Below are 25,294 nucleotides of genomic sequence, written 5' to 3'. Positions count from 1 at the left end.
TTGTGAATTCATAATTTCTACGTTGTCTGTGGCCTGGTCTGGTGTGAGGCTACGGCCGTGGCTAGTTACCATCCTAGCGGCAAAGCCGAAAAGAATAATTGCAATGAAAAACAAGATTTATGTTTTCACTGTCCGTTTTTAAATAGAGTGAAATGTAAACTTCTTATCTCCTTTCTTCTTATTCTTATTGTTTGTTGTTACAGATCTATAACTAAGCCAAATTGGTCGATTTACCTCTTCATTATCTATGCCCTAAAACTAGAAATAAACTTAGTAAATTATATTTACTTTGAAAGTTATGACATTTAAAACATCTTTATTTTAAGGCAAATTTTGAGGCAACCGCGAGCTTAAATAAACCATGTAAGAAACTATAAAATTTCTGAATTATTGTCTTTGACGCAAACTTTACCTAATAGTAATTTCAAACGTCTTTAGTTCATTAAAAATGTTAATTAATTTGCAATAAATTAACGTTATACTAAACGTCGATTCGCGTTATTCACACATCACGCACCTCGCTCTTGAATATGTTATGTTTCGCCCGTAAATGTTGATTGCAAAGCATGCTCTTCACACTCGACTCGGACCGACCATGGAGGGCACTCTTAAATACAGAGATTACCACACACGTGTCTGGAAAGGAGAACACTAATTTTTCAAAAGGATTGCAACCCGCTATTTGCACAGATTGATTAGAATCACATTCTCGGCCGTCAGCGTGCAATAAAACAATAGTAAGCTGGAAGTGAACAGATACCGGTCAAGGCTGCTGCAATTTTTCTAATTAACATCCATTTTCGACACTATACCATTCAATCAAGTTTGTAAGAATTTGGGTATGATGTAGGTGGACATTATAACAATTTGCATAGAAACATTATTATGTGTAATTGAGAGCCGTGATAGTCGTCGCTGTGATCATGGGCGGATCTTTATAAGGGCTTGCAGCCTAGAGGCCCGGGGTATACTTGGCCCCCAGCCCCATTAGACAATATTGTGAATTAAAAAAAAAGCCGGCTAAGTGCGAGTCAGACTAGCGCACCGAGGGTTCCGTACTCGGGTATTTTCCGACATTTTGCACGATAAATCAAAAACTATTATATATAAAAATAAATAAAAATTTGTTTTAGAATATACAAGTAAAGCCCTTTCATATGATACCCCATTTGGTATAGTTATCTTACTTTGGAAATTGAAACACATTTTAATTTTTTTATAATGATGTAATCACAAATTCACGGTTTTTGGATTTATTCCTTTACTTGTGCTATAGGACCTACCTACCTGCCAAATTTCATGATTCTAGGTCAACGGGAAGTACACTATAGCTTTTCTTGACAGACACGACTGATGGACGGACGGACGGACGGACGGATAGACAGACAGACAGACAACAAAGTGATCCTATAAAGGTACCGTTTCTCCTTTAGAGGTACGGACCTTAAAAAATTAAGAGAGTGTCGACCAATGAAAGGTGATTGCGACCGTGACATTGTAACTGTCATCCTACTGTAATCGAGCTACTACATGCTTGAAAATTCTCCATAAGTCTACCAATCTATTACTTGGCCAGCGCGATAAATTATGGTCTGAATACTTCTAGAGAATTACCCGTGTTTGGTAGATAGTCTTGAAACTTGAAATTTGAAAAGCATTTTCAAAAATTCCTCCTGAGTTAAGCCCCGACTAACAAATCGTTAAATTATTTCGTAGCACACACATCGGTAATATCAATTTGTATAAAATACAACTAACAATAAACTTATTTATACAGAGCATTCAAGTTTCCTCCATTATACTTATCAAGATTTAATATCAAGATTGTTTGTAATAGATTTCTATAATCTACAATCGCAAACAAACAATGTACTTATTGCAAACTTTGATCACTGAGAAGTTTTCAACTAAGGCCCAGTTGCATATCAGGCGGTTAAGGTTATGTAACGGTTAAATGTTGACCATCAAAACAAAAGATAATGGGTTGTAAGTAACGGGAAGTACCCTATAGGTTTTTTAACAGACACGCTGGACGGACAGGCAGACAGACAGACAGACAACAAAGTGATCCTAGAAGGGTTCATTTTTCCTTTTGAGGTACGGAACCCCAAAAAAAAGTGATACCGGCGTATAAAATTCCAGTAGGTACAATGAACTGAAACTTTTCCTAATGACTCGAATAAACGTAACGTAACGTTGACGACACGCCTGTCTATTCCAGTCTAACGAACCAGACTGGAATCAAATTGCTGTATTAGTAGATTAACTGATGTGAATCTATACTAATAAATAAAATTGGAGTGTCTGTCTGTAATTTCGAAATAACTACCTCATATTAAGTTCATAGGATTATTTGAACGATACCATAACTGAATCATACGTTTTTAAAAATTTTTGTCTGTCTGTCTGTCGGTCTGTCTGTCTGTCTGTCTGTCTGTCTGTCTGTCTGTCTGTCTGTCTGTCTGTCTGTCTGTTTGAAAAGCCTAATCTTTGGAACGGCTGAACCGATTTTAACGGGATTTTCACAGACAAGTAGAGAATTGACCAGGGTGTAACATAGGCTACTTTTTTAACCGACTTTCAAAAAGGGAGTTGTGTTCTTCTATGTACACCGAAATCTCTGAGATTTCTGAACCGATTTGCGTATTTTTTTTTTAATCGATAGAGGAACTGTGCGACATTGTTTCATAAAAAATTTGGATTCCAACTCCTCAATCCTGATGCTGCAGGGGATCTGACCAATCCACGCGGGCGAAGCTGCGGGCATCAGCTAGTCGGGCATAAAATTAAAAAAGAAACCCAAATCTCGCAACCAAGAATGGCGTCGTCAAATCTTAAAATTTTAAGCAACAATGATGACATAAACAAATATACTTACTTATGCAAGTGTAGAAGCAATTGCTTTAATTGTGCCCATCAAATTCCCACACAACTTACATTTAAAACTCGGACATAAAAGATACCCATATCTCAAAATGAAGATGAGGAAAAGCAAACTTTATATTCATATGGATTAGAGTTTAAAGTGTTGGTCTATGATTATTAATTAAGGTTCTTGTAGAGTAAGCAGTGTAAGTTTTATTCATATCGCAACAGATATTAAGATAATGATCAATGAACTTAAAGGAACCTTATTGTATTATGTGCGGTCAATTGATTTGTGTAAATTCTATGTAAATTATACCCGCGATTTCATCCGCGTGAATAAATGTTTTTTTAATCCCGCGGGAACTCCTTGATTTTCCGGGATAAATATATAGCATGGTATATCGCTATAGTTTAATATTTTTTTTATAACCTCTTTTTTTTGGAGGTTTGGGCAAAGATGACTATGTCACCCCCGTAGGTTGAACAATTACAATAATAAACAGAAGAAGACACATAAAAAATCTAAAGAACACAACCATACCGTCACCATATTAACATATTTTAATAAGCGACCGCACGTCCCTAGTTTAAAAATAAAAACAGTTTTAAACAGGGTTACCTATAGTACGTACATTTTGAGAACTCATTCACCATTTTTGCTCTAGGTATGTGTCATGTCAAAAGTATGATTTTAGTCCTTACTCTAAGGTTAAACCCATGGATGTAGTTTATAATAATTGATAAGGTTAAACCGTACCTACTTTTGGCAGTTGACACAAAGAAGAATTAATTACGAGTGAGATCTTAAAAAGTACGCAAAATAAACATGTTGTAATCATGTTTTACACCAAAATATTTAGCTTTTTTCCAACCGTGCTACTTACTCTGCCAAACAACAATTTCAGCTTTTTTATCCTCAAAAATGCCTACGGGCTTTTGGGCCCTAGTATTAGTACACTCGGGGTATTTAGTTACAATTTGTATCATAATAAAGTGTTGAGTAATAAAGTTTCGATCAATACCGAGCGATGTTGCTTGGTTACCTCAGAAAAGCACCACTTTATCCCATTTGTGAGCTTAATAAGGGTATGCCCACACTTTATTCTAAGGGCCCGCGCACATATGGCGGAGCGCAGCGCAGAGCATGCCCGCGAAGTTTTCTAATCGCATGACACATTACGCGAATTTCTAGCCGAGAATGCGCGAGCACGCGCGGGACTGCGCGCGGATGCGCGAGTATCCGCACCGATGCATAATAGATTTTAGATATTATTTCAATGAAGACAATGTCGATAATATTTTGACTGTGAAAAATGCTCTGCGCTGCGCTCCGCCATATGTGCGCCGGCCATTAATATGCTCTCCAAGCAAACGTAGTTAGGCTTTTATTTAAGAACTTACTAAAACTCAAGTTCTGTAGATACGTTTAAGGAACTACTTACTATCTAAGTCCGCAGATTTTAGTTTTTTAACAATCGTGGCAAATTGTTAATTTTCCTTCTGTCATAAACCTTTAGGTCTCCCCAAAGCTATATTCACATAATTATGAATACAAAACATTGAATACGAAACTGTTAAAATTCAAAATCGTTCAGTTAGGTACAAATTAATGAATTCAATGAATTATTTATGCTCGACCTTTGTCCTTACCTGAAAGCTTATAGAAGATGATTTCTATTTATGAATCATTCAACCCCTTTTCTCAAAAACGATTAATTCGAGGTGAAACAATGTTATTACAATTTTTTGCCACTTTAATCGACGGTGGTTTTTAAGTGCTGTGGTCTTGTTAGTGGGACGACCAGGGTTCGATTCCCGGCAGGGGTTTGGAATTTTATAATTTCTAAATCTCTGGTCTGGTCTGGTGGGAGGCTTCGGCTGTGGCTAGTTACCACCCTACCGGCAAAGTCGTGCCGCTAAGCGATTTAGTGTTCCGGTACGATGCCGTGTAGAAACCAAAGGAGTATGGGTTTAATTAAAACTGCCATACACCTTCCAGGTTAGCCCGCTTCAATCTTAGACTGCATCATCACTTACCACCAGGTGCCATTTCAGTCAAGGGCTCTACTCAACTCAACTTGTATCTAAATATAAAAAAAAACACTACTGGATGATGCCCGTAAATTCACCGCGTGGATTTAGTTTTATTTTTAAAGGTAAGTATATGGGGGCAAAACCGCGGGATCTAAACTGTGTACTTTTCATCAAACTCAGTTAAAAGGATGGGCCGTGAAAACTTACCATACAGACTCACATTTTCGCATCACTACCCATATTATAAATGGGAAAATGTGTTTGTTTGTTGGTTTCTTGGTCCGTCCTTTCAACTATCTCTATGTCGAAATCAAATCAATTGGTTGCTTAGTTAGGGCGTGAAGGAAAGACAAACCAACACACTTTCGCATTTATAATATTAGTATAGATAGTCTTTGGAATGTGAGGAGTGATTGCGGCCACTTATTATCCCTTCAGTTATGTGAAGAGGGTCTCAAAATTCTAACGCTTCACGTAGTAAGTGGGTATTGCATTGGTGTAAATTAGCATAGTGCTTCAAATACGAGCCGCCATTCGCTTTTAAGGCTCTGACACACAAAAAGCGTCGCAAATGAAGAGCGACATTGCTGCAAGGCTGAACACACACGATTATCGCTGCCTATATTATGAATGCGAAAATGCGCTTGATTGTTTTTGTTGCTTTGTTTGTCCTTCAATCACATCACAACGGAGCAGTGGATTGACTTGGTTGCTTGCATGGATTTAGGTAAATACCTGTAGAGTGGGGATATGCTACTTTTTATCACCACGCAGACTATTAAAGGTGAAACCGATTGGCTGTCATATTGACGTACTTACAAGCTCAAATCGCTTCTGGGTCTAGAAATTTGAGGATTCGCATATAGTTCCTCTATACAATGTAGTTGTAGACCCCCACTAAGTAAGGATTTTCGACAGTTCCACTCGAGTGAAGCCTTGGCTGTTCCTAATAATCCTAAGTCCTATTTTGAGCAGCGTTGGTCATGTTGAATACAATTCTTTAAAACTCGTTGGTCAAGCAGCCGCTTCGCGTCGCTGACGTTGCGCATTTTGTGTGCCCAAGGCTTTACGTAATGTTTTTTGTGGTTTTCGGCTGTTTCGCAAATTCTGCCACTCGCTTCATTCTAATCGAGTTAGTATGCAGTGTCTAATAAACATGGCATTTACTATTAAATTCGCGAGTCATATGCATTCGGCTCGGATGAACTTTGGAGGTCCGAACTCCGAATTTGGCATTTTACCTCAACTCCGTGCATCAGAGAGCACAATTAATTCATCATCATCATCATCTCAACCCGTCGCAGGTCCATTACTGAAAAAAAAAACTGATTTTGAATGTCGATAATTTCGTATTCGATGTTTTTAGGGTTCCGTACCTCAAAAGGAAAAAAGGAACCTTTATTACTTTGTTGTCTGACTGTCTTTCTGTGTGTCTGACTGATTGCATGTCTGTATGTCGTGTTAGTCAAGAAACCTATGGGATACTTCCCGTTGACCTAGAATCATGAATTTTGGTAGGTAAGGTCTCATAGTAAGGGAAAAATTTTCTCAAGGGAAAAATCCGAAAACCATGAATTTGAGGTTACATCATGTGTTTATGAAAAACTAAGTAGTATTTTTAATTTTCAAAGTACCTACTAAGTAGGGTACCTCGTACCGTATACCATATGAAAGGGTTTTTTTTACTTGTACGTTCTAAAACAGATTTTTATTTATTTTTATGTATAAGTAGTTTTTGATTTATCGTGCAAAATATCGAGAAAAATACCCGAATACAGAACCCACGGTCCACCAAGCCGGCGGTTTCCTTAAAGCATGTGATTATTTACCTAAAATGATCATTACATTGTTACTTTAGTGTTAGATAGGTACAGGATCTTCTTATTGTTCCAGATCTATATTTAACAGTTAAGATTTTAAGTATAAGTGTATCTAAAAGAGTCATCTAAGTGCTTTGCTAGGTAGGGATCTTTACTCGTGTAGTAAAAGGTTCCTAATCTGATTTGGAACCCCCAAAGTGCGGTCACCTATTCTCTAAGTTGGACCGACGTTGCCATATTATAACACCTTAATTATATTTTGATATAAAGGAAAACCTTAGATAAAGTCACTTGTGATAATATGACAAAGTGTACGACTGTAAATGCAGTTGCATATAACTCAAAATTTTAAAAACCCCCGACACAAAAACCTCTATAAGAAAACTAGAAAAGAGCTGATAACTTTCAAACGGCTGAACCGATTTTCTTCCATTATAGCTAAGAACACTTTCGATCAAGCCACCTTTCAAACAAAAAAAAAAAAACTAAATTAAAATCGGTTCATTTATTTAGGAGCTACGATGCTACAGATACACAGATACACACGTCAAGCAACACCCCTCTTTTTGGGTCGGGGGTTAAAAAAGCGCGTTCGATGAAAGTTGCAAAATAATATGGTCAATAAATAACTTTTTAAATATTTAAATTAAATATTAAGTATAATTAATCCTGATTTGATAACGTAGAGAAACTCCATGGATAGCTCTCTCCTTCTGTGGGTTAGACGTTAAGAATAACGTTTAACGTCTAATACCTGATGTACATTTCATTGCTACGAGTATTTAACGTATATATAACTAGCTGATACCCGCGACTTCGTTCGCGTGGATGTAGGTTTTTTAAAATTCCCGCGGGAACTCTTTGATTTTCCGGGATAAAAAGTAGCCTATATGCTAATCCAGGGTATAACCTATTGCCATTCTAAATTTCAGTCCAATCCGTCCAGTAGTTTATGCGTGAAAGAGTAACAAACATACACACACACACACACACACACACACACACATACAAACTTTCTCCTTTATAATATTAGTGTGAAGTTCCGTGGCTCTAAACATGCAAGTCATGAGACACACCGGTCCGGTCAGAGAATGTAATTTCTCAACACAAATTACATTACTTACATATTATTGCTCAAACTCATATCATATGTATCTCAAATCTCAATCGCTATGCGCATGTGCATTAACCATTGCATTGATACATCCGTTGCAGGGTATATTTAGTTAACTACGTGTGTATTCTAAAATACACGCCAGGTCGCTCTCAAAAAAAGTACAGTACATCTACGTACCGAGTACATCTTGTATGAATATAATCGTTTTCGGTCCAAGTTATAAAAAAAGCGTTTGGTTACGCGCTGTTTAAAAATCAGAAAATCACACTAATATTATAAAGGCGAAAGTTTGTATGTGTGTGTGTGTGTGTGTGTATGTTTGTTACTCCTTCACGTAAAAACTACGGGACGGATTTGGCTGAAATTCGGAATGGAGATAGATAATATCCTGGATTAGCACATAGGCTACTTTTTATCCCGGAAAATCAAAGAGTTCCCACGGGATTTCGAAAAACCTAAATCCACGCGGGCGAAGTCGCGGGCATCGGCTAGTTTAAAAATAAAAAGGAAGAGATTCTTAAATTCGATGCGTGTTTTTCCATAATTATACACCGAATTGAGTACCTCGGAGAAATTAGTGTATAGGTAGTAGGCAAGTCTACCTACCGATATTTCAGAAGTATCTGGTGATCGATTTGCATCATTTTTTTAATAAGGACACACACAACAACGTACACGGCCACAAGATTGGCATGAGTTTTTGCTGAAAGTAAATTAACCAGTACTATATTTTTTCACTAAATTCAGGAAAAAATTATATTTTTTTTTGTCGTTTTCATATATTATATACTCGTCTGTGGAAGAAAAACGGCTGACATAGAGTTTACGATTTTACATACTTTCTCAAAAGCTTTTAACTTGGACCGCATGTAATATAAATTAAGTTTCAACATAATCCATATTCTTTTTTTCTCGCCGATGCATGTAAGATGAACTCATACTCGATAACATAATCATTGGTAAAGAGAGCATTAGTAGTAACTTAAGTGGCAATATAAAATGGTTGGAGTTCATTCACTGAATAGTGAACACCTAATTAGACGGATTAGAGGCAAAGACTAGTTTGGCACTTATTTAATAGAAGGTGCGATTCTTTAAGCCGCACTTTCATGGCTGAAGCAGCGAAAGGTTATACATATTATTTGAAACATATTATTAACACAGACTAGTATTTTTAGGCATTGCAAAGTTGCAGATAAATGGGTTTCATAAAAACTGCTATACCCATTAAAAATTAGCCCACTTCCATCGTAGACTGCATCTTCACGTCTTATGACAAGGTGATATTGCAGTCAAGGCATAACTTGTACCTGAATAAAATAAAAAAAAGGTTTATGAAGCAGTTTCTATTTTTATGTACAATTTATTTTTATATAATAAAAAAAAAATTAAAACGTACTGTGTTAGTTATCTGCCACTTATCGCATTACCAAAAGCCTGTCTGCAATGACTTAGGCCATCTATAATGGAATCATTTCTTTTATATCTTGCACTAAATTGTAGAGTGCCTAACAGTGCACGGCTTTTCTGTTATCTCGTCGCTGCGTCAGCGTTGAAAACGTGGCTATAGGATAACTCCATAGATAATAAATTGATTCAGGTAAGGAAGACATTATCTACATGTAAAACGATGGTAAAATGCTAAAATATTACACAATACAAGAAATAAAGTAGAAATTACAGTGAAATCAACCGATCAGTATTCTTGGTTCATTCGTATGAAGTAGGTAATCATAGATCGTTTACGTCATTGTGATCAAAGCCATCAAATCGGACATGACTTCATAGGCAAATGTAGCGAAATGCACTACTTACCTAATAACTAACCTATTCTCAATAAGCGGGCCTGTAGTCTCAGGTAATTTCCTACTAGTGATTGATGATGATCGCACATTAAGTAGATATTACCAGCCGCACGCGCCGAACGCAATGTACTGTTTATCGTTTGTAACTGAGTGTAGAATAAAAAAAACTCTGGAGAAGTAAAAGTTTGTAGGATACAAATACAAGTGTTTAAGGTTTAAGAGGGCTCTCTCCGTCACTCGTTTCCACTCGTTGCATACAATCGTAGTTCCAATTTCATTTGAATATTAAGCAACCTAAGTCCATGAAATTTTGCAGACATATTCTAGAAACTTATATCTATGTCTGTGGTTTTCCAGATTTCTGTTAAAATATTTGGTTTCAAAGTTACGTGGTCTTAAAAATTTTCATACAAATCTTGGAGCCCCTGAAATTTTAAAACTACATATTTTTTAGAAAAATCTAAAACACCACAGACACAGATATTAGTTTCTAGAATATGTCTGCAAAATTTCATGGACTTTGGTTGCTTAATATTCAAATGAAATTGGAACTACGATTGTATGAAACGAGTGGAAACGAGTGACGGAGAGAGCCCTGTTAAACTTTAAAGGAATCTAAAAAGTGATGTATTATTCTAATTTTCATTTGTTCCGCTACAAAAAACTATAAAACAAAAGTAGGTAGCTACAAATTCCAAGCGGACACTACTTATTTTTATGGGACTGCATAAATGTAGTACAATTATTATAAATGGAAGATTTTTATCCAAGAAATGGAAACAAAATATAATATTTTAGGGTTGGTACCAGAAAGCAATGCAGAAGATATTAAAAAGCAGTTGCCAATTTTCTCAGTAACTATTATAGATCCTAATAATAAGGAACTCTTCTATAAGGCGCTAAGTGATCCTATGATTACTTCGTTCTCTGCTTGTCTGTCTGGCCGTCTGTCCGTCAGTCGTGTCTGTCAAGAAAACCTATAGGGTAATCCCCGTTGACCTAGAATCATGGGCTGGTAGGTAGGTCAATCAATTTTGTGGGGTATCATATAAAAGGGCTGTAACTGTACACTCAAACAGATTTTTATTTATTTTTATGCATAATAGTTTTTGATTTATCGTGCAAAAAGTCGAAAAAAACCCGGTACGGAACCCTCGGTGCGTGAGTCCGACTCGCACTTGGCTGGTTCTTTCTTACTCTAACGTCTTTAAGGTTTTAGGGTTAGGCCACCAGGGGAAATTACAGTTTATATGTTTCACTTGTTATTGTTAGGTATTACCTTAGCCTACATTACGACAGACAAATGAAAGTTCAAGTTGATACTAATCTCGGGTCTTGTACGGATGCTAATCTTATATTACATCAGATATGATGCCATCAAAATCGGTTTAGACCGGGTAAACAACATGAAGTTAACTGGGTCGTCGGCGGTAGCTCACGATGTAACCACAGCCTAAACAGATACTTCAAACAGTAGGTCGATGAAGACGTCTAGGCACTTCAATTCTGTGGGATCACAAGACGAGAGATGGATTACAACGATCACGCTAATGACAGAAGTAGACAGAATAAAGTTTTAATTGTTTGTAAGGTTCCGCACCTTGAAAGGAAAAAAGGAACCCTTATTCGCTCCCGTCTATTCGCTACCCTCACTTCGCTGTCCGTCTGTCTGTCTGTCGTGTCTGGCAAAACCTATAGAGTACACCCGATGACCTAGATTCATGGTAGGCAGGTAACAATGTCTTGTAGCACAACTAAAGGAAAAAATCAGAAAACCGTGAATTTATGATTATATCACGAAAAATTTGAGATCAAATTAGTTTACTAAATCACATCAAGCTGGCGCTGTCCGTCATTAACTTACAAATTTGTACTACACTATACTGGTTTGAGATTTCCTATACCATGGTTCGGAACCCTTTGTGCGTGACCGTTTTTTTTTTTTTGTAGTGGGTCATCATTCGAGTAGTAGATTGTAGACGCTACGACTTAAAGCTAATTCGCAAACATCAAGGGTGTCGTGAGTGGTCTCACTGTATGTATTTACGCTGTGATAACTACGTTTGCAATTTTTCCGCGTATGATTCAATCGTCTGACTAAGCACTAGGACAAGAGGTCTCGGATTCGATTCCCGGTTGGGTCAGATTGTAACTACATAGTGGAATCAGCTTCCATTTACATTATACTACAATAGTTCTCAGTATACTAAATGTAGATATCAATCAATATATCTATCAGTACCTTGTCCAAATAAATTATAATAAGTGGTTATATGTTATTACAATGCATGGGAAGACACTGTCATCAGGAGGCAGCACCGTACACTAAAGTTTGTAAACACTGTAAGTTATTAAAGATTTATTGACTTATCTTTTTTTTACTCAGACACAAGACTTTAGTCCTTGGAGCTTGATTTTTATGATGCTAGTTTGCTATTTTCTTTATTTAATGGAAGGAAAATGTAAGGGTGCTATTCAACTAAAACAATTAAAAACTAAACCAATTAGGTACTATAACTAGGTAATCTAGGTATTAACTATTTAGTAATTTGTTTGCCTCTATAGGCCTCTATTCATTGATTCTCAAGTGGTTTCGAAGACTCTTAGATTGAAGGGTATTTAGAATTTGATTGGTAAAGTTATTCAATTTATCAATAAAGTTATTATGGTTTACAAGACTGTAACGGTATTTAAAATAACTTTTCGCTTTACCTATTACTTTTAGTTTACCTAATCTGAATTAAATCCTAGGCTTTCTATAATAGTTAGATGAAGACCGTAGAAATATTTGATTTTAGAAGAAAGAAAATAGTTCTAACTGCGCCGCCTCGGCTTTGATCAAGTGTAGATTGGCAGACTCCAAACACCTTTGAGAACATTTTGCAGCATCTCAGGCATGCAGGTTTCCTCACGATCTTTTCCTTCGCCGTTAAAGTAAGTGATATTTAAAACCTTTTTTTTTAAATAAAAATAGCGAGCAAACGAGCAGGCCGGTCACTTGATGTTAAGTGACTACCGCCGCCCATAAACATTTGCAGTACCGTTGCCGGTCTTTCAGGAATTTGTTGGGCCGCCCCTTGAATAACCCCTTGTTGTAATCTGGTGGGAACACCGGTGATGGGAGTTGATTCCACAGTTAACATGTGCGTGGAAAAAAGGATCTGGCATAACGGGCGGTTGCGAGTGCACCAGGCATCCAGGTGTTGAGGATGAAATAAAGTTAGAGGTCAAATTCCAGATCCCATAAATTGAAGCTGACCTCCTAACCATAGGCTATCACCACTTCACTATTTAGTATTTACTCGCAATGACTTCATTTCTTTCGCAAGTGACGAATGACCTTCCATACAGTTCCATCTCAAAAGGCTTGACATTTTTTGAAGTGCCTAATTGACCATCAAAATGTTTTATATGTACCTTCCTATTTGGAAACCATGTGCTAATGCTTTTAGATATGCGTTTAAACCTTTGTGATATTAAGTACCTTTTCTGACCTCTCGTGTCAGAAATTGGAGGTTTAGGATTGTGATATTTTTTCACAAACGGATGAATTTCAATTTATTTCAATTATGTAAGTCTTAATACTTACTAATGTATAAGTACTTGATTATTTTAATTTATAGGTGGCATACTTTATCTAAAATTTTATTAAAATTAAACCTACAATTTGCACTGAAATAAAAATCATGTTCTGAAACTCAATTATGATATTGGCCATAAAGTTATAACTTATGGGCAAAAGCGAGTAAAAGCCATCGCGAAAAAGTTTTTGTGATGTATTTATATTTTTATGTTATCATAAATGAGAATTTATTTTAGGAATAAATATGAAGATTAGCGCAAGCGGAGCGAGCGCAAATTAAGTTACTTACTTAATTTGGTCAGCGCGAACATGCAGCCAGTGTTTTTGATTCCACGCGAGCACACATAAATAATTTACTCACCTAATTACCTACCTAACATTTATTTGTAACATTGCACTGTAATATTGAAAAATATAAATTGATTGATTGTAATAGGTACCAAAAATATTGGTCCAATCCCATTATTATTATTCACATTGGGCTATTCTAACTAAAGATTATAATGACGTCATGATATCGTGAGATCATTTTGCAATCATTACAAGAGTTTGAATGTCATTCCCTTATGTATTCAGCACTTTGACACGCTGTGCTATGTTGCCATAATAGGCATCATTTAACCGATCCGCCCACTCGCTGCAGGGCGCTTGATCAGATGGTTTGCGCCAAAGGGCAATTTGTAGCCTTAATAGCTCAATGATATTAGAAAAGCTATTATAGAGAGAGCCAGCGCGTGCCAGACCTACGTTATTTTATAAAATTTGAAAGTTTCTTTGCGTATTTCGACTATGAAGTTTGGATTTTGGTTGCTTTGGGAGATAACAGCTTAACAGGTAATAAAGTAGTCTAAAATCTTATGACAAATTAAAAAGCCTATATATATATAATCACACTAATATTATAAAGGAGAAAGTTTGTATGTGTGTGTGTGTGTGTGTGTGTGTGTATGTTTGTTACTCCTTCACGCAAAAACTACTGGACGGGTTGGGCTAAAATTTAGAATGGAGATAGATTATACCCTGGATTAGCACATAGGCTACTTTTTATCCCGGAAAATCAAAGAGTTCCCACGGGAATTTTAAAAACCTACATCCACGCGAACGAAGTCGCGGGTATCAGCTAGTTTTTAATATTTTCTTCGGAATAGTATTAGAAATTATGACATGCATTGCCAGACACTTAGTGTCGTTGCAAATATGTAGGTAGTTGCAACACCCTAAAGTTTAAAGGTGTGGGGGTTGCGAGTTTGAAAGGTATATTAATGAAAACCTCTCAAACAATGACTTATATGTACTTGCATCAAAATTAATTTAGAGACTAAACTTGGACCATCCTTTTTCTTTTGAAGATGCCTTCTCTATACTCTCCATTCTCTCCTCACGTACCTATCTACAAAGATTATACATTAAGCAATAAAACCAAAAGCAATCAAAAACTATATTATAATAATGAAATAATCGTTAAAATCATCGCCGTTGCGTCGGCGGCTGGTTAAAGGTTGATACAAACGCAACGCACGGCGGCATCGGCAGCGCGGTGTGTCGACGACTACAGGATTTCTTTACAGAAACCGCCATGTGAAACCCCAAACTTTTTTCGGCGAACTTAACGCGGTTTCTGGTCAGTAAATCATTCACTGACACTGTCAATAATTTAACAGTAAGACAGAAATAAATACAACAAAACGCGAGCGCAGCTCAACTAACGCGATTGTTTTTGTTTATAATACCTAGATGATTTTCAATTTGAATGCAAAACGGAAACGAACACAGTCATCGCGATATTTTGATACATAAACGAGAAAGTATTTTGGCAATAAGTTGAATGAATAGCGCAAGCGCAGCGTGTGTGTTTTTTTTCGATATAAGGCCTACCTACGGTTGTGCAGTTCGCTTCTTGACCGTTGGGTTGCGGACAAATTCCTTTGTATTATCATAGAATACTTAATAGTACCTTCTAATATAATAAAACTTTTATAAGGACACTTTTTTTAAAATTCACATACAAGTTAGCCCTAGACTGCAATCTCACCTGGTGGTAAGTGATTATGCAGTCTAGGATGGACGCGGGCTAACCTGGAAGGGGTATGTATGGCAGTTTTCATTAAACCCATAGTCCTTTCATTTCTACACGACATCGTACCGGAACGCTGAATCGCTTGGCGGCACGGCTTTGCCGGTAGGGTTGTAACTAGCCACGGCCGAAGCCTCCTATCAGACTAGACCAGAGAAATTATATTATAGCACTGTGCTAGGGAGGCAGTGGAGTACCTCTGCACGTTGTTTGTGTTTCTGGCTTTAATAGCGCCACTTGCATAATGGATCATTGTGGGAGCGACTGTAGAGTGGCAAATGTGAAGTTTTCGTACGCTCACAGTCGCATCTTGCGAAAATATTATGTTTCGTTATTTTAGAATGTGACGGCTATACATTCCTCGGGCTACGGTGTGATTGTTAATTTGAATTTTTCTATATATCTAATTGATGTACAAATCTAAATAAGTAAAAGGAAAAGGTGACTGAGTGACTGATCTATCAACGTAGGTACCTACAACTCAAACTACTAGACGGATTGGGCTGAAATTTGACATGCAGAAATCCGTAAAGTAATATTATTACATCTAAGTGTGAACAGTGACATTTCAAAGTAGGGTGAGATATATTTATATATTATATTATATTTCCGTAATTTGAAGGCAACTTTCAATCGATCAATCAATCAATCAATCAATTTATTGCAGGGTATATACATTGGTCTTAATCTAAGCTTATATATAAGTACAGCCAAATTTAGCCTTACGGCATGCAATATTTTACACATTTACACTTTAAGAAAGGATTTTTGAAAATTAAACCCCTAGTGCCTCCAACTAGGGTAATTATAAGATGCCGGCATTCTAATCGGTGGGTCTGGGTTTGATTCCGGGTATACACCTTCAAACTTCTCGAAGTTAGGACCACTTGCTTTAATGGTATTTAAGGAAAACATCGTGAGTAAACCTGCATATCCGAGAGTTCTCCATAATGTTCTCTAAGAGAAAACCCGTTTTCAGGTATGAGCCATAGAAGGGTTGGTCACGATGATAATAAGTTATCATTAAAAAAAATTACACTATGAAATCTATAAAGATTAAAAACTCAAATCCTTACATAATGGAAACTTCCTAAAAAAAATATCATAGTTACTCAATGATCTCGTAACACGGTCTTACAAAAACAAGCTCATGAGAAAAACAGTAGAAAGCTGCCGTATTCAAATTAGCTCGCGGAGATAACATCAGCCGGGAATCGAACCGATACAATGGGCCGATAACTTCCGCCTCCGATCCATCCTGATCCTATCTCTTGTGTAATGACTGCGAAATCGGTTGGAGATTGTGGCTAATTCTGTTGAACACAATCTCTGAAGTAAATTAAATTGAAACGCCTATTGAAGGTTATCATAAAATAACTTAAAATTTAAAAAACCCCCGACATATAAAGGTTTCTCTATAAGAAAGCTAGAAAACAGCTGATAACTTTCAAACGGCTGAACCGATTTTCTTTGATTATAACTAAAACTCTAACTGACTCTAGGACTAACTAACACTCCCGATCAAGCCACCTTTCGAACAAAAAAAACTAAATCAAAATCGGTCCATTCGTTTATGAGGTACGATGCCACAGACAGATACACAGATACACACGTCAAACTTATAATACCCTTCTTTTTGGGTTGGGGGTTAAAAACCCGCCAAGTGCGAGTCGAAAAGTGCGAAAAAAGCATGTCAAATCATTGTGACGTCACATGCTAGTTTTCCATAGAAGCTCGCATACTAACCGTGTTTGGACGTTTAATTTTTTTTTTATTCAGATACAATTAGTTAGCTCTTGACTGCAATCTCACCTGGTGGTAAGTGATGATGCAGTCTAGATGGAAGTGGGCTAACCTGGAAGGGTTTTGGCACTTTTTATTAATCCCATACTCCTTTGGTTTCTACACGGCATCGTGCCGGAACGCTAAATCGCTTAGCAGTACGGCTTTACCAGTAGGGTGGTAAATAGCCACGCCCGAAATTACCGAAAGGCCGGCAATGCAATGCGGTTCTTCTGGTACTACCAAATATAATATGTATGGGCGGTGGTAATCACTAATCAGGACCCACCTGCTCGTTTGCTCGCTTTTTTATTTAAAAAAAAAAATTGGTTGTCTGTAAAGTCGGTTTACTGACGATAGTTGAACGTGACAACAAAGGTCGATTGTTCTTTTTTGTCGCTCGTTCCGCGCTCTCGCTTGCACTTCAAGCCTTACATGGAACGCCTCAGAGCGAGGTAACGCCGCATGAGTCATGTTTTTTCGTGCGTGCAGCCGGCTCTATCGAATTATAAGACGTTGTCACGCCAAAAAACTTGGTTAAGCCTCAATATATACATAGCAAATTCACTGTCATGGGATAGTACGAAAATTTTATAATCGAGTGTTTTTTTAGGGTGGGGCGGTTTGGAACCAGGTTGCGTCCTATTCCAACAGCGTGCATCCAAATATTTGAAGGGCAAAAATGAAGATACAGGTTAATACTTTCACTAGGGACCAGCTCCACAGATGAGAGAATCGAGGCGATAGTCTGCCAAAATACCGCGCCGTGTGACAAAATTCGATACTTGGAAACTCTATTCTAATTAAAATTTGAACTCAAAATATTTTTATTCAATTAGATTTTTACAAGTTCTTTTGAATCGTCAAAAGCATCTACCACTGGTTCGGAACGCCTTTCCTACCGCGAAGAACCAGCAAGAAACTCGGCGGTTGCTCTTTTCAAAGATTTGATATACAATATTGGGCTAATCGCTACAGGGCTATACAATCGCGGCGATAGTTACGTAGATTCTGTCGGCCGTGGTGATGGCGCCTTAGGTAGGTAGGTACGTTCAATAAAGAGTAAATTAACTTTCAGGGTTTCTTTACACAAACTTGTATGAAATCCTATTTTGATTAACAACGGTAATACTGAAAGACTAATTAAAAACTTAATACTAGCTACTCACGCGTCTAGCGGGAACCAATTCGGGCGCGGTCTTAGTGGCTGTAGTGCAGCGGGCACGGGCTCCGAGCGGAATTCCTTCAGCACACGCTTGACCGCTCGAGCGCTGAACGCTAGTATCACGACCATACCTAGTACGCAGGCGCCGCCGAACACTGCCCAGAGAGCCTGCCATTTGAAAAAATGTCACCATGTATGTTGTTTCGTGAGTCTATCAAACATGTCGTCGAAGAAGAAATAACTTACTTGGAAATGGAAACCTGGTACTGGTATTGGAGGTTTTAGTAATGAAGGATCTGAAACAATATTATAACATGATATTATGTAGTAACATAAAATGTTTCATACTTGTTAAAAATCTCTGCCTGATTCCAATAAATAATAATTCATACGTGACTTCATACGTCTTTCGTGCTGATTTAAGACTACTAAGGGCCAAAAATAAACGAGGAAAAAGATAATGTTATAACTGTAGACGTCTGTATGCGAATTCTATAAAATATGGACAGACGTACAAATCTTATGTATATATATCTTAATATATCTCTAGATAAAGTTGAGAACCTCAACCAACTAATACGACAACTGTATCTTTATAATATTTTTAACGAGTGCAAGATTTTTTTTATCACTTGCCATTTGCTACGAGAACTTTTGAGCTAGTCTCACTACTTTATTACGTTACTAACGTAACTTTAGTGGAATAGACAAAGAACGTCTTGTTGAAGATGCTCGCCTTTTGGATTGTCCCTGTCACTTGTCATTTGTGTTTTGTAATGCAATAAAATATATACATACATACGTACTTTATGAAATTATGACTGCTTCTTCAATTATATTTTTGATGAAAAATAATTGGTACAAACCATAAGCGGTAGCGTTTCCCGCTGGGCCCACGCAGCCTCGATCATCCACCAAGCTGACACGCGCTTCTAATTTCACATCTAGCACAATACTCCGGGTAGGACCATCACTGTCCTGGGCCCCGCTCCGCCCTCCGCTCCGCTCGGTTAATGGTAGCAGTCTCCATTGTAAAGTCTCAGGTACAACAACGAAGCCTAGAGCGTCAAATCGACGTGTGACTATGTGAGGGTACCATGCGCGGCCGTGCTGTGCGTTCGGTCTAACTAATTCTTTGCCTATACTGTGGGCAAAATATTACAAGACATTATTAAGATCCCTTTAGACACTTTTTCCGACTTCAAGCTCCAAATTTATCATCATAGGAATTTTCACATAGGTAATTGAATACATGTTCAAAATAAACCAATCTTTCGTATTAACATTAATGTATAATTATCATATTATGTAAGTATGTTTTTGTTTAAAATGATTATTTTATCAAGTCATCTACTTTAATCTTTTAGACAGCTCCGTTGCGCTTCAGTGGAAACGCACGCTTATTATACTGAACTGAATGACTGACAGATACAGTTCTTTGGCTGGATGACTTTGTCGCCTGAACTTTTAATCTCTCTAGGGTTTATTCGTCCGATTAATTTGGAACTTTGAACAGTTGTTGTTGGCACTTCCGTGAAGATTTCTGACATACTTATAACAATCAACGTAAAATGGGGAACGCGCGAGAGTCGTTCAAATTCCAAAAAAAATATTAAAGAAGCAGTTCCGAGCATGGAATTGCAACCTTACCAAATCGATGTAATAATTATAAGGTGAATACGAAAGGAAAATGCGTACGTCTATCTGTTTGTCTGTTACCTTTTCACGGCTAAACTGCTGAATCAATTTTGATGAAATTGGTACATGGTCACAATATACCTTCTTATTTTGATGCTTGTTTCCATTAAACTCGGTGTACATGGTTTAAAAAAAAATACAAAAAGGCAAATTTTTAAATTGAGCTTTGCCGGCTAGTTAATAAATTTGAACAATGACGTTATTAGTTGTAAACGGTGGAAATTGGAATAGACTCTTTTCTTTACACACTGCACTCTACATCCGATCCAAATCCGGGAACTCTCAAATGCAATAAGATGGCAACTCTGAATAAGAAAATCCTTAGATAATAAATAATAATATATTACGTGATTATTTTAGGTTTATTTCGTAGGTACCTTTAAGTAGCCAATAACTTATTTTGCGACAGACTTCAAAAGAGAGGAAATTCAATTTGCGTAAAGGAATTTCGCGGATTGAATATAAATTATAAAACATCTTTTCTTCATATTTGAATATACATACTCATTTTTGGAAGCGTGGGTGCTGCTTGTCTATAAAAATCAACACATTGCTTAGCTTGAGAGGACCCTGCGACTCGTTACTAACCCCCGACCCAAAAAGAGGACTGTTATAAGTTTGACGTGTGTATATGTCTGTGGCATCGTAGCTCCTAAAATAATGAACCGATTTTAATTTAGTGTTTTTTGTTTGAAAGGTGGCTTGATCGAGAGTGTTCTTAGCTAAAATCCAAGAAAATCGTTTCAGCCGTTTGAAAGTTATCAGCTCTTTTCTAGTCACTGTAACCTTCACTTGTCAGGGGTGTTATAAATTTTAATTTACACTTGTATATCGTCTATCCATCTAGTTCTAGAACGTTGCCCTTTTAAATCCTCAGCAAGATTACCTGATAAGATAATTCTGCTTCTTCAATCTCGGAGGCAGTCTAAGCGGTTCTGAGGGGACGGGAAGGGTCCAGCTCACGTTCACGAACAGATCTCCATGGATGGATATGGTCTTGGCGGACACCACTGGCACGGGCAGGCGCGGCGCGTGCGCACACGAGCATATGCCTGCTACGCATTCTGTGAAAAAACTGTGGACTGAATCGTTCATATCTTTTTAGTTTTTAATACTTTTTTGACGCATCGCACTATAGGTAATCGGTAAAGATCAGAAATAAAATTTTATTTAGTGCTTTTGAATGTTTGAGCGAATCTTTAATATCGAAATACTGGTGGTATAATACAAGACTTATCGGATAGATAACTTTTAGGGAAGGTGTTTTTAAGGTGCATTTGGATTTTTGGAACCCTTGACGCTCATACAGATTGTTTTAGGTTGATAAAAGCACAAGACCAAGTGTTTTAGAACTGTGATGAGATTTTAGAAAGAGTTCTCTGAAAACATACTCATCGTCAAGTTCAACATGAAGGTACGCACAATACTGTCAATCCCCAAGACTGCTGATTAGCTTGATCCAGTAAGAGTAGCCGTTAAACATAAGTACTCTAGAGGGAATTCTGACAACCATAATCACCGTCAAGTTCGACATGCAGGACCTAAAACTGTCCATCCCAGGAACTGATCAATCTGATCCACTAAGTTCAGTTGCTTTCTTCAGGATTAGGATACTGGGAACATACTTAAGAGGGCTCTCTCCGTCACTCGTTTCCACTCGTTTCATACAATCGTAGTTCCAATTTCATTTGAATATTAAGCAACCAAAGTCCATGAAATTTTGCAGACATATTCTAGAAACTAATATATATGTCTGTGGTTTTCCAGATTTCTGTTAAAATATTCGGTTTCAAAGTTACGTGGTCTTGAAAATTTCATACAAATCTTTGAGCCCCTGTAATTTTAAAACTACATATTTTTAGAAAAATCTAAAACACCACAGACACAGATATTAGTTTTTAGAATATGTCTGCAAAATTTCATGGACTTTGGTTGCTTAATATTCAAATGAAATTGAACTACGATTGTATGAAACGAGTGCCGGAGAGAGCCCTGTTAAGAGAAAATTCTGACACTCAAGTCAACTCACAGTCAAGTTTAACATGCAGGTCTACATAAAAGGTAGGTACTCTCCAGCTCATGATTCTCAGGGTCTGGCAATCAGCAAGATCTAGTCGCTCAGCCGTTTACTATTGGACTGTGGTAGACTGTGGACATATTACTCAGAGACAATCCTGATTCCTGACAACCACTCACCGTCAAGTTTGACATGCAGTTCCGCATAGGAGTGGCCATCCCCGGGACTGGCGATCAGCATGATCCAGTAAGCACAACCAGGCCTTACCGCGCAGCCATCTGTGGCTGGACTAGGTTGTGCTGGGATCATACTCCAGAGAGAATCCTGAGAAACACCATCATTAACTACTTTATCTGTTACAAGTGACCCGCCCGACTTCGCACGTGCAACGTATTACAATTTTAGTAGGGATCTCTAATTTTTTTGAAAATAAAATCACACTAATATTATAAAGGCGAAAGTTTGTATGTGTGTGTGTGTGTATGTTTGTTACTTTTTCACGCAATAACTACTGAATGGATTTGGCTGAAATTTGGAATGGAGATAGATAATATCCTGGATTACCACATAGGCTAGTTTTTATCCTGGACAATTTAAGAGATCCTACGGGATTTTAAAAAACCGAAATCCACACGGGCGAAGCCGCGGGCATCTTCTAGTATAGCATAAATCACTTAGGAATAATGTAGCTTTCTAGAGGTACAACAATTTTTAAAATCAGTTCAGCAGTTTCACAGATTACTTCTTACAAATAAACTTACAAAGTTTACCTCTTCATAATATTATTAGTGTGTACTGTGCATGGGTAAAGTATTGGATGAGGGCATTAGCTGGAGACTAAAGAGGGGCAGAAGGGGCAGGCTGCCCTAGACCTCCGATCTCTAGGGGTAATCTCTAAGGGGTACTCTAAATCCTGAGAAGCTCTTCAGCTAAATCTCAATTTAGCTAACACCTATGATCAGTATGTAAAAGCCAATTTTAAATTGCAGTTTATCCATCCATAATAATATTATAAATACGAAAGTGTGTCCGTCTGTCTGTCTGTCTATCTGTCTGTTTGTCTGTCTGTCTGCTACTTTTTCATGGCCCAACAGTTTAACCGATTCTGACGAAATTTGGTACAGAGTTAGCTTATATCTCAGGGACGGAAATAGGCTACTTTTTACCCGGAAAATCAAAGAGTTCTCACGGGATTCCTAAAGACCCATCCGCTCAACCGATTTGTATGTTTGGTAGCTTGCGTCCGTGTTATTGACATGGAGAACTTTTTATCCCGGAAAACCAAACAATTCCCACGGGATCTTCAAAAACCTTCCCACGCCACGCGGCATCTTCGACGGATTTTTAAACACGACGTAAACAATCCGTCAAGAATTTGCTTTCAGGAAAATTAAATTAAAGCTTCTACTGTTTACGTTCCATATTACACATACACTACACGTCTTTTCATTGTAAATTCTTTCTTTGCTCTTGTACCATACATATTTGCGTTAAAATACATATTTTATATAAAGAATTTTCAGGAAAATGCGTAGATGGATAAAAAAATTCTTCTCGAAAATAGTCTAAAGAAAAAATTTCAAAATAATAAAATAATTACATAAATAATCGCACTAATATTATAAAGACGAAAGTTTGTGTGTATGTGTGTGTGTGTGTGTGTTTGTTACTCCTTCACGCAAAAACTACTAGACTGATTTGGGCTAAAATTTGGAATGGGGATAGATAATATCCTGGATTAGCACATAGGCTAATCCAGGATATTAGCACATATCCCGGAAAATCCCACAAAAAAGTTCCCACGGGATTTTAAAAAAACCTAAATCAACGCGGGCGAAGTCGCGGGCATCGGCTAGTAATTATATAATAATAATTATGAGCACTATTAAATCTAGGTATCAGCGAAACGCCGAAATATTATATCTATGACTCAAGATTGAAGATACCAAGTTGAAATTAAATATTTTAAGCTCCAGCCTCCAACTGTTTCGATTTTAGGTAAGTGGATATTACAGTTTACACGTTTATCTCAAAACCTTCGCTTTGAATCAACCCAAAGTGTAAGTAACAAATTAAATAAGTAATTCAATCATATTAAACGTATCGAATTGCAAACTCATTTAGCCTGAAACAAGAGAGGTGTCATGATTTATACTACGGGAACAGAATATAAAGTGTGTTTTTTTAACTCCCGACCCAAAAAGAGAGGTGTTATAAGTTTGACGTGTGTATCTGTCTGTGGCATCGTAGCTCCTAAACTGATGAACCGATTTTAATTTAGTTTTTTTTTGTTTGAAAGGTGTAGCTAAAAAACCCAAAAAAACGGTTCAGTCGTTTGAAAGTTATCAGCTCTTTTCTAGGTACTGTAACCTTCACTAATTGTCGGGGTTGTTATAAATTTTTAATTTACACTTGTTAACTAGATACATGGAAGACATCTTAGCAACCATCAGGTCTTTCTTGTGCAAACAATTTTTTCATAACCAATTTTTTGGTAAAGCGTGAGCTGATCATAAAAATAAACTCAAAACTGGCTTAATTTTTTTTTTATTGCTGATCGATTCAGTTTCATGTAAGAACTGTATTGAAAGAAGAAAATCGGGACATCAGAAGTTGGTTGAATTTAAGTATGTAAACTAGTTAAACTAAAAAAAGTAGTTCTGACTGAAGAGATGCCGTTCAGTCAGAACTAGTTTAAACTGGACACGGGCTAAACTGATAGGTTAGGCCTCATTCATTCGAGAGCTTTTTTTGACGTTCATCAAAAAAGCGTCACACGTCAACGCTTTTTTAACCGACTTCCAAAAAAGGAGGAGGTTCTCAATTCGTCGGAATCTTTTTTTTTTTTTTTTTTTTATTATTTTTTATGTATGTTCCCCGATTACTCAAAGACCCCTGGACCGATTTGGAAAATTTTTTTTTTGTTTGAAAGGGTATACTGTGCAGATGGTCCCATATAAATTTGGTGAAGATCTGATGAATATCTTCGGAGATAGAGAACAGAACTCCTCAATGGATAGGAGCAAATAGCTCGCGATCAGTGTAATAGCTTAGAAAACAGTAGGGTTTTAACTGGGCATAGCATATTATAGTACAGTGGGGCCACTAAAAATTGTGAAATAAAAAATTTTCAAAAGAAAAATAAAACCGACTTCAAAACCACAAACACTAAAAAGTAAAAAATAACTTTTGTTTAGCTACACTTGTAATGTGCCTAGGTATGAAGTCGGGCGAGCTTCACTCTTGGATTTCTAATTTTGTTTCTATATGCTCGCTCGACTTCATACCTAGGCACATTACAAGTGTAGCTAAACAAAAGTTATTTTTTACT

At 37.1% G+C, this 25,294-nt stretch overlaps 1 protein-coding gene across 1 annotated transcript in view; it reads right to left on the bottom strand.

Moving 5' to 3' along the window:
- The window catches only part of LOC123872834 (fibroblast growth factor receptor 3-like), a 109,584-nt gene that overhangs the window by 72,493 nt on the left and 11,797 nt on the right, over window positions 1-25,294 (bottom strand). Inside the window, exons 4-8 of the mRNA XM_045917393.1 lie at window positions 22,143-22,287; window positions 20,833-21,010; window positions 19,115-19,392; window positions 18,495-18,544; window positions 18,253-18,416 (exon numbers count right to left, since the gene is read on the bottom strand). Coding sequence (XP_045773349.1) covers window positions 18,253-18,416; window positions 18,495-18,544; window positions 19,115-19,392; window positions 20,833-21,010; window positions 22,143-22,287 — 815 coding nt within the window. The remainder of the gene's footprint in view (window positions 1-18,252; window positions 18,417-18,494; window positions 18,545-19,114; window positions 19,393-20,832; window positions 21,011-22,142; window positions 22,288-25,294) is intronic.

The sequence above is a fragment of the Maniola jurtina genome, chromosome 15, assembly GCF_905333055.1.
Source record: "Maniola jurtina chromosome 15, ilManJurt1.1, whole genome shotgun sequence".
In the NCBI taxonomy this organism is placed as follows: domain Eukaryota; kingdom Metazoa; phylum Arthropoda; class Insecta; order Lepidoptera; family Nymphalidae; genus Maniola; species Maniola jurtina.
The sequence above is the reverse complement of the archived record's forward strand: the minus strand, read 5'-3'. Positions and strand labels throughout refer to the sequence as shown.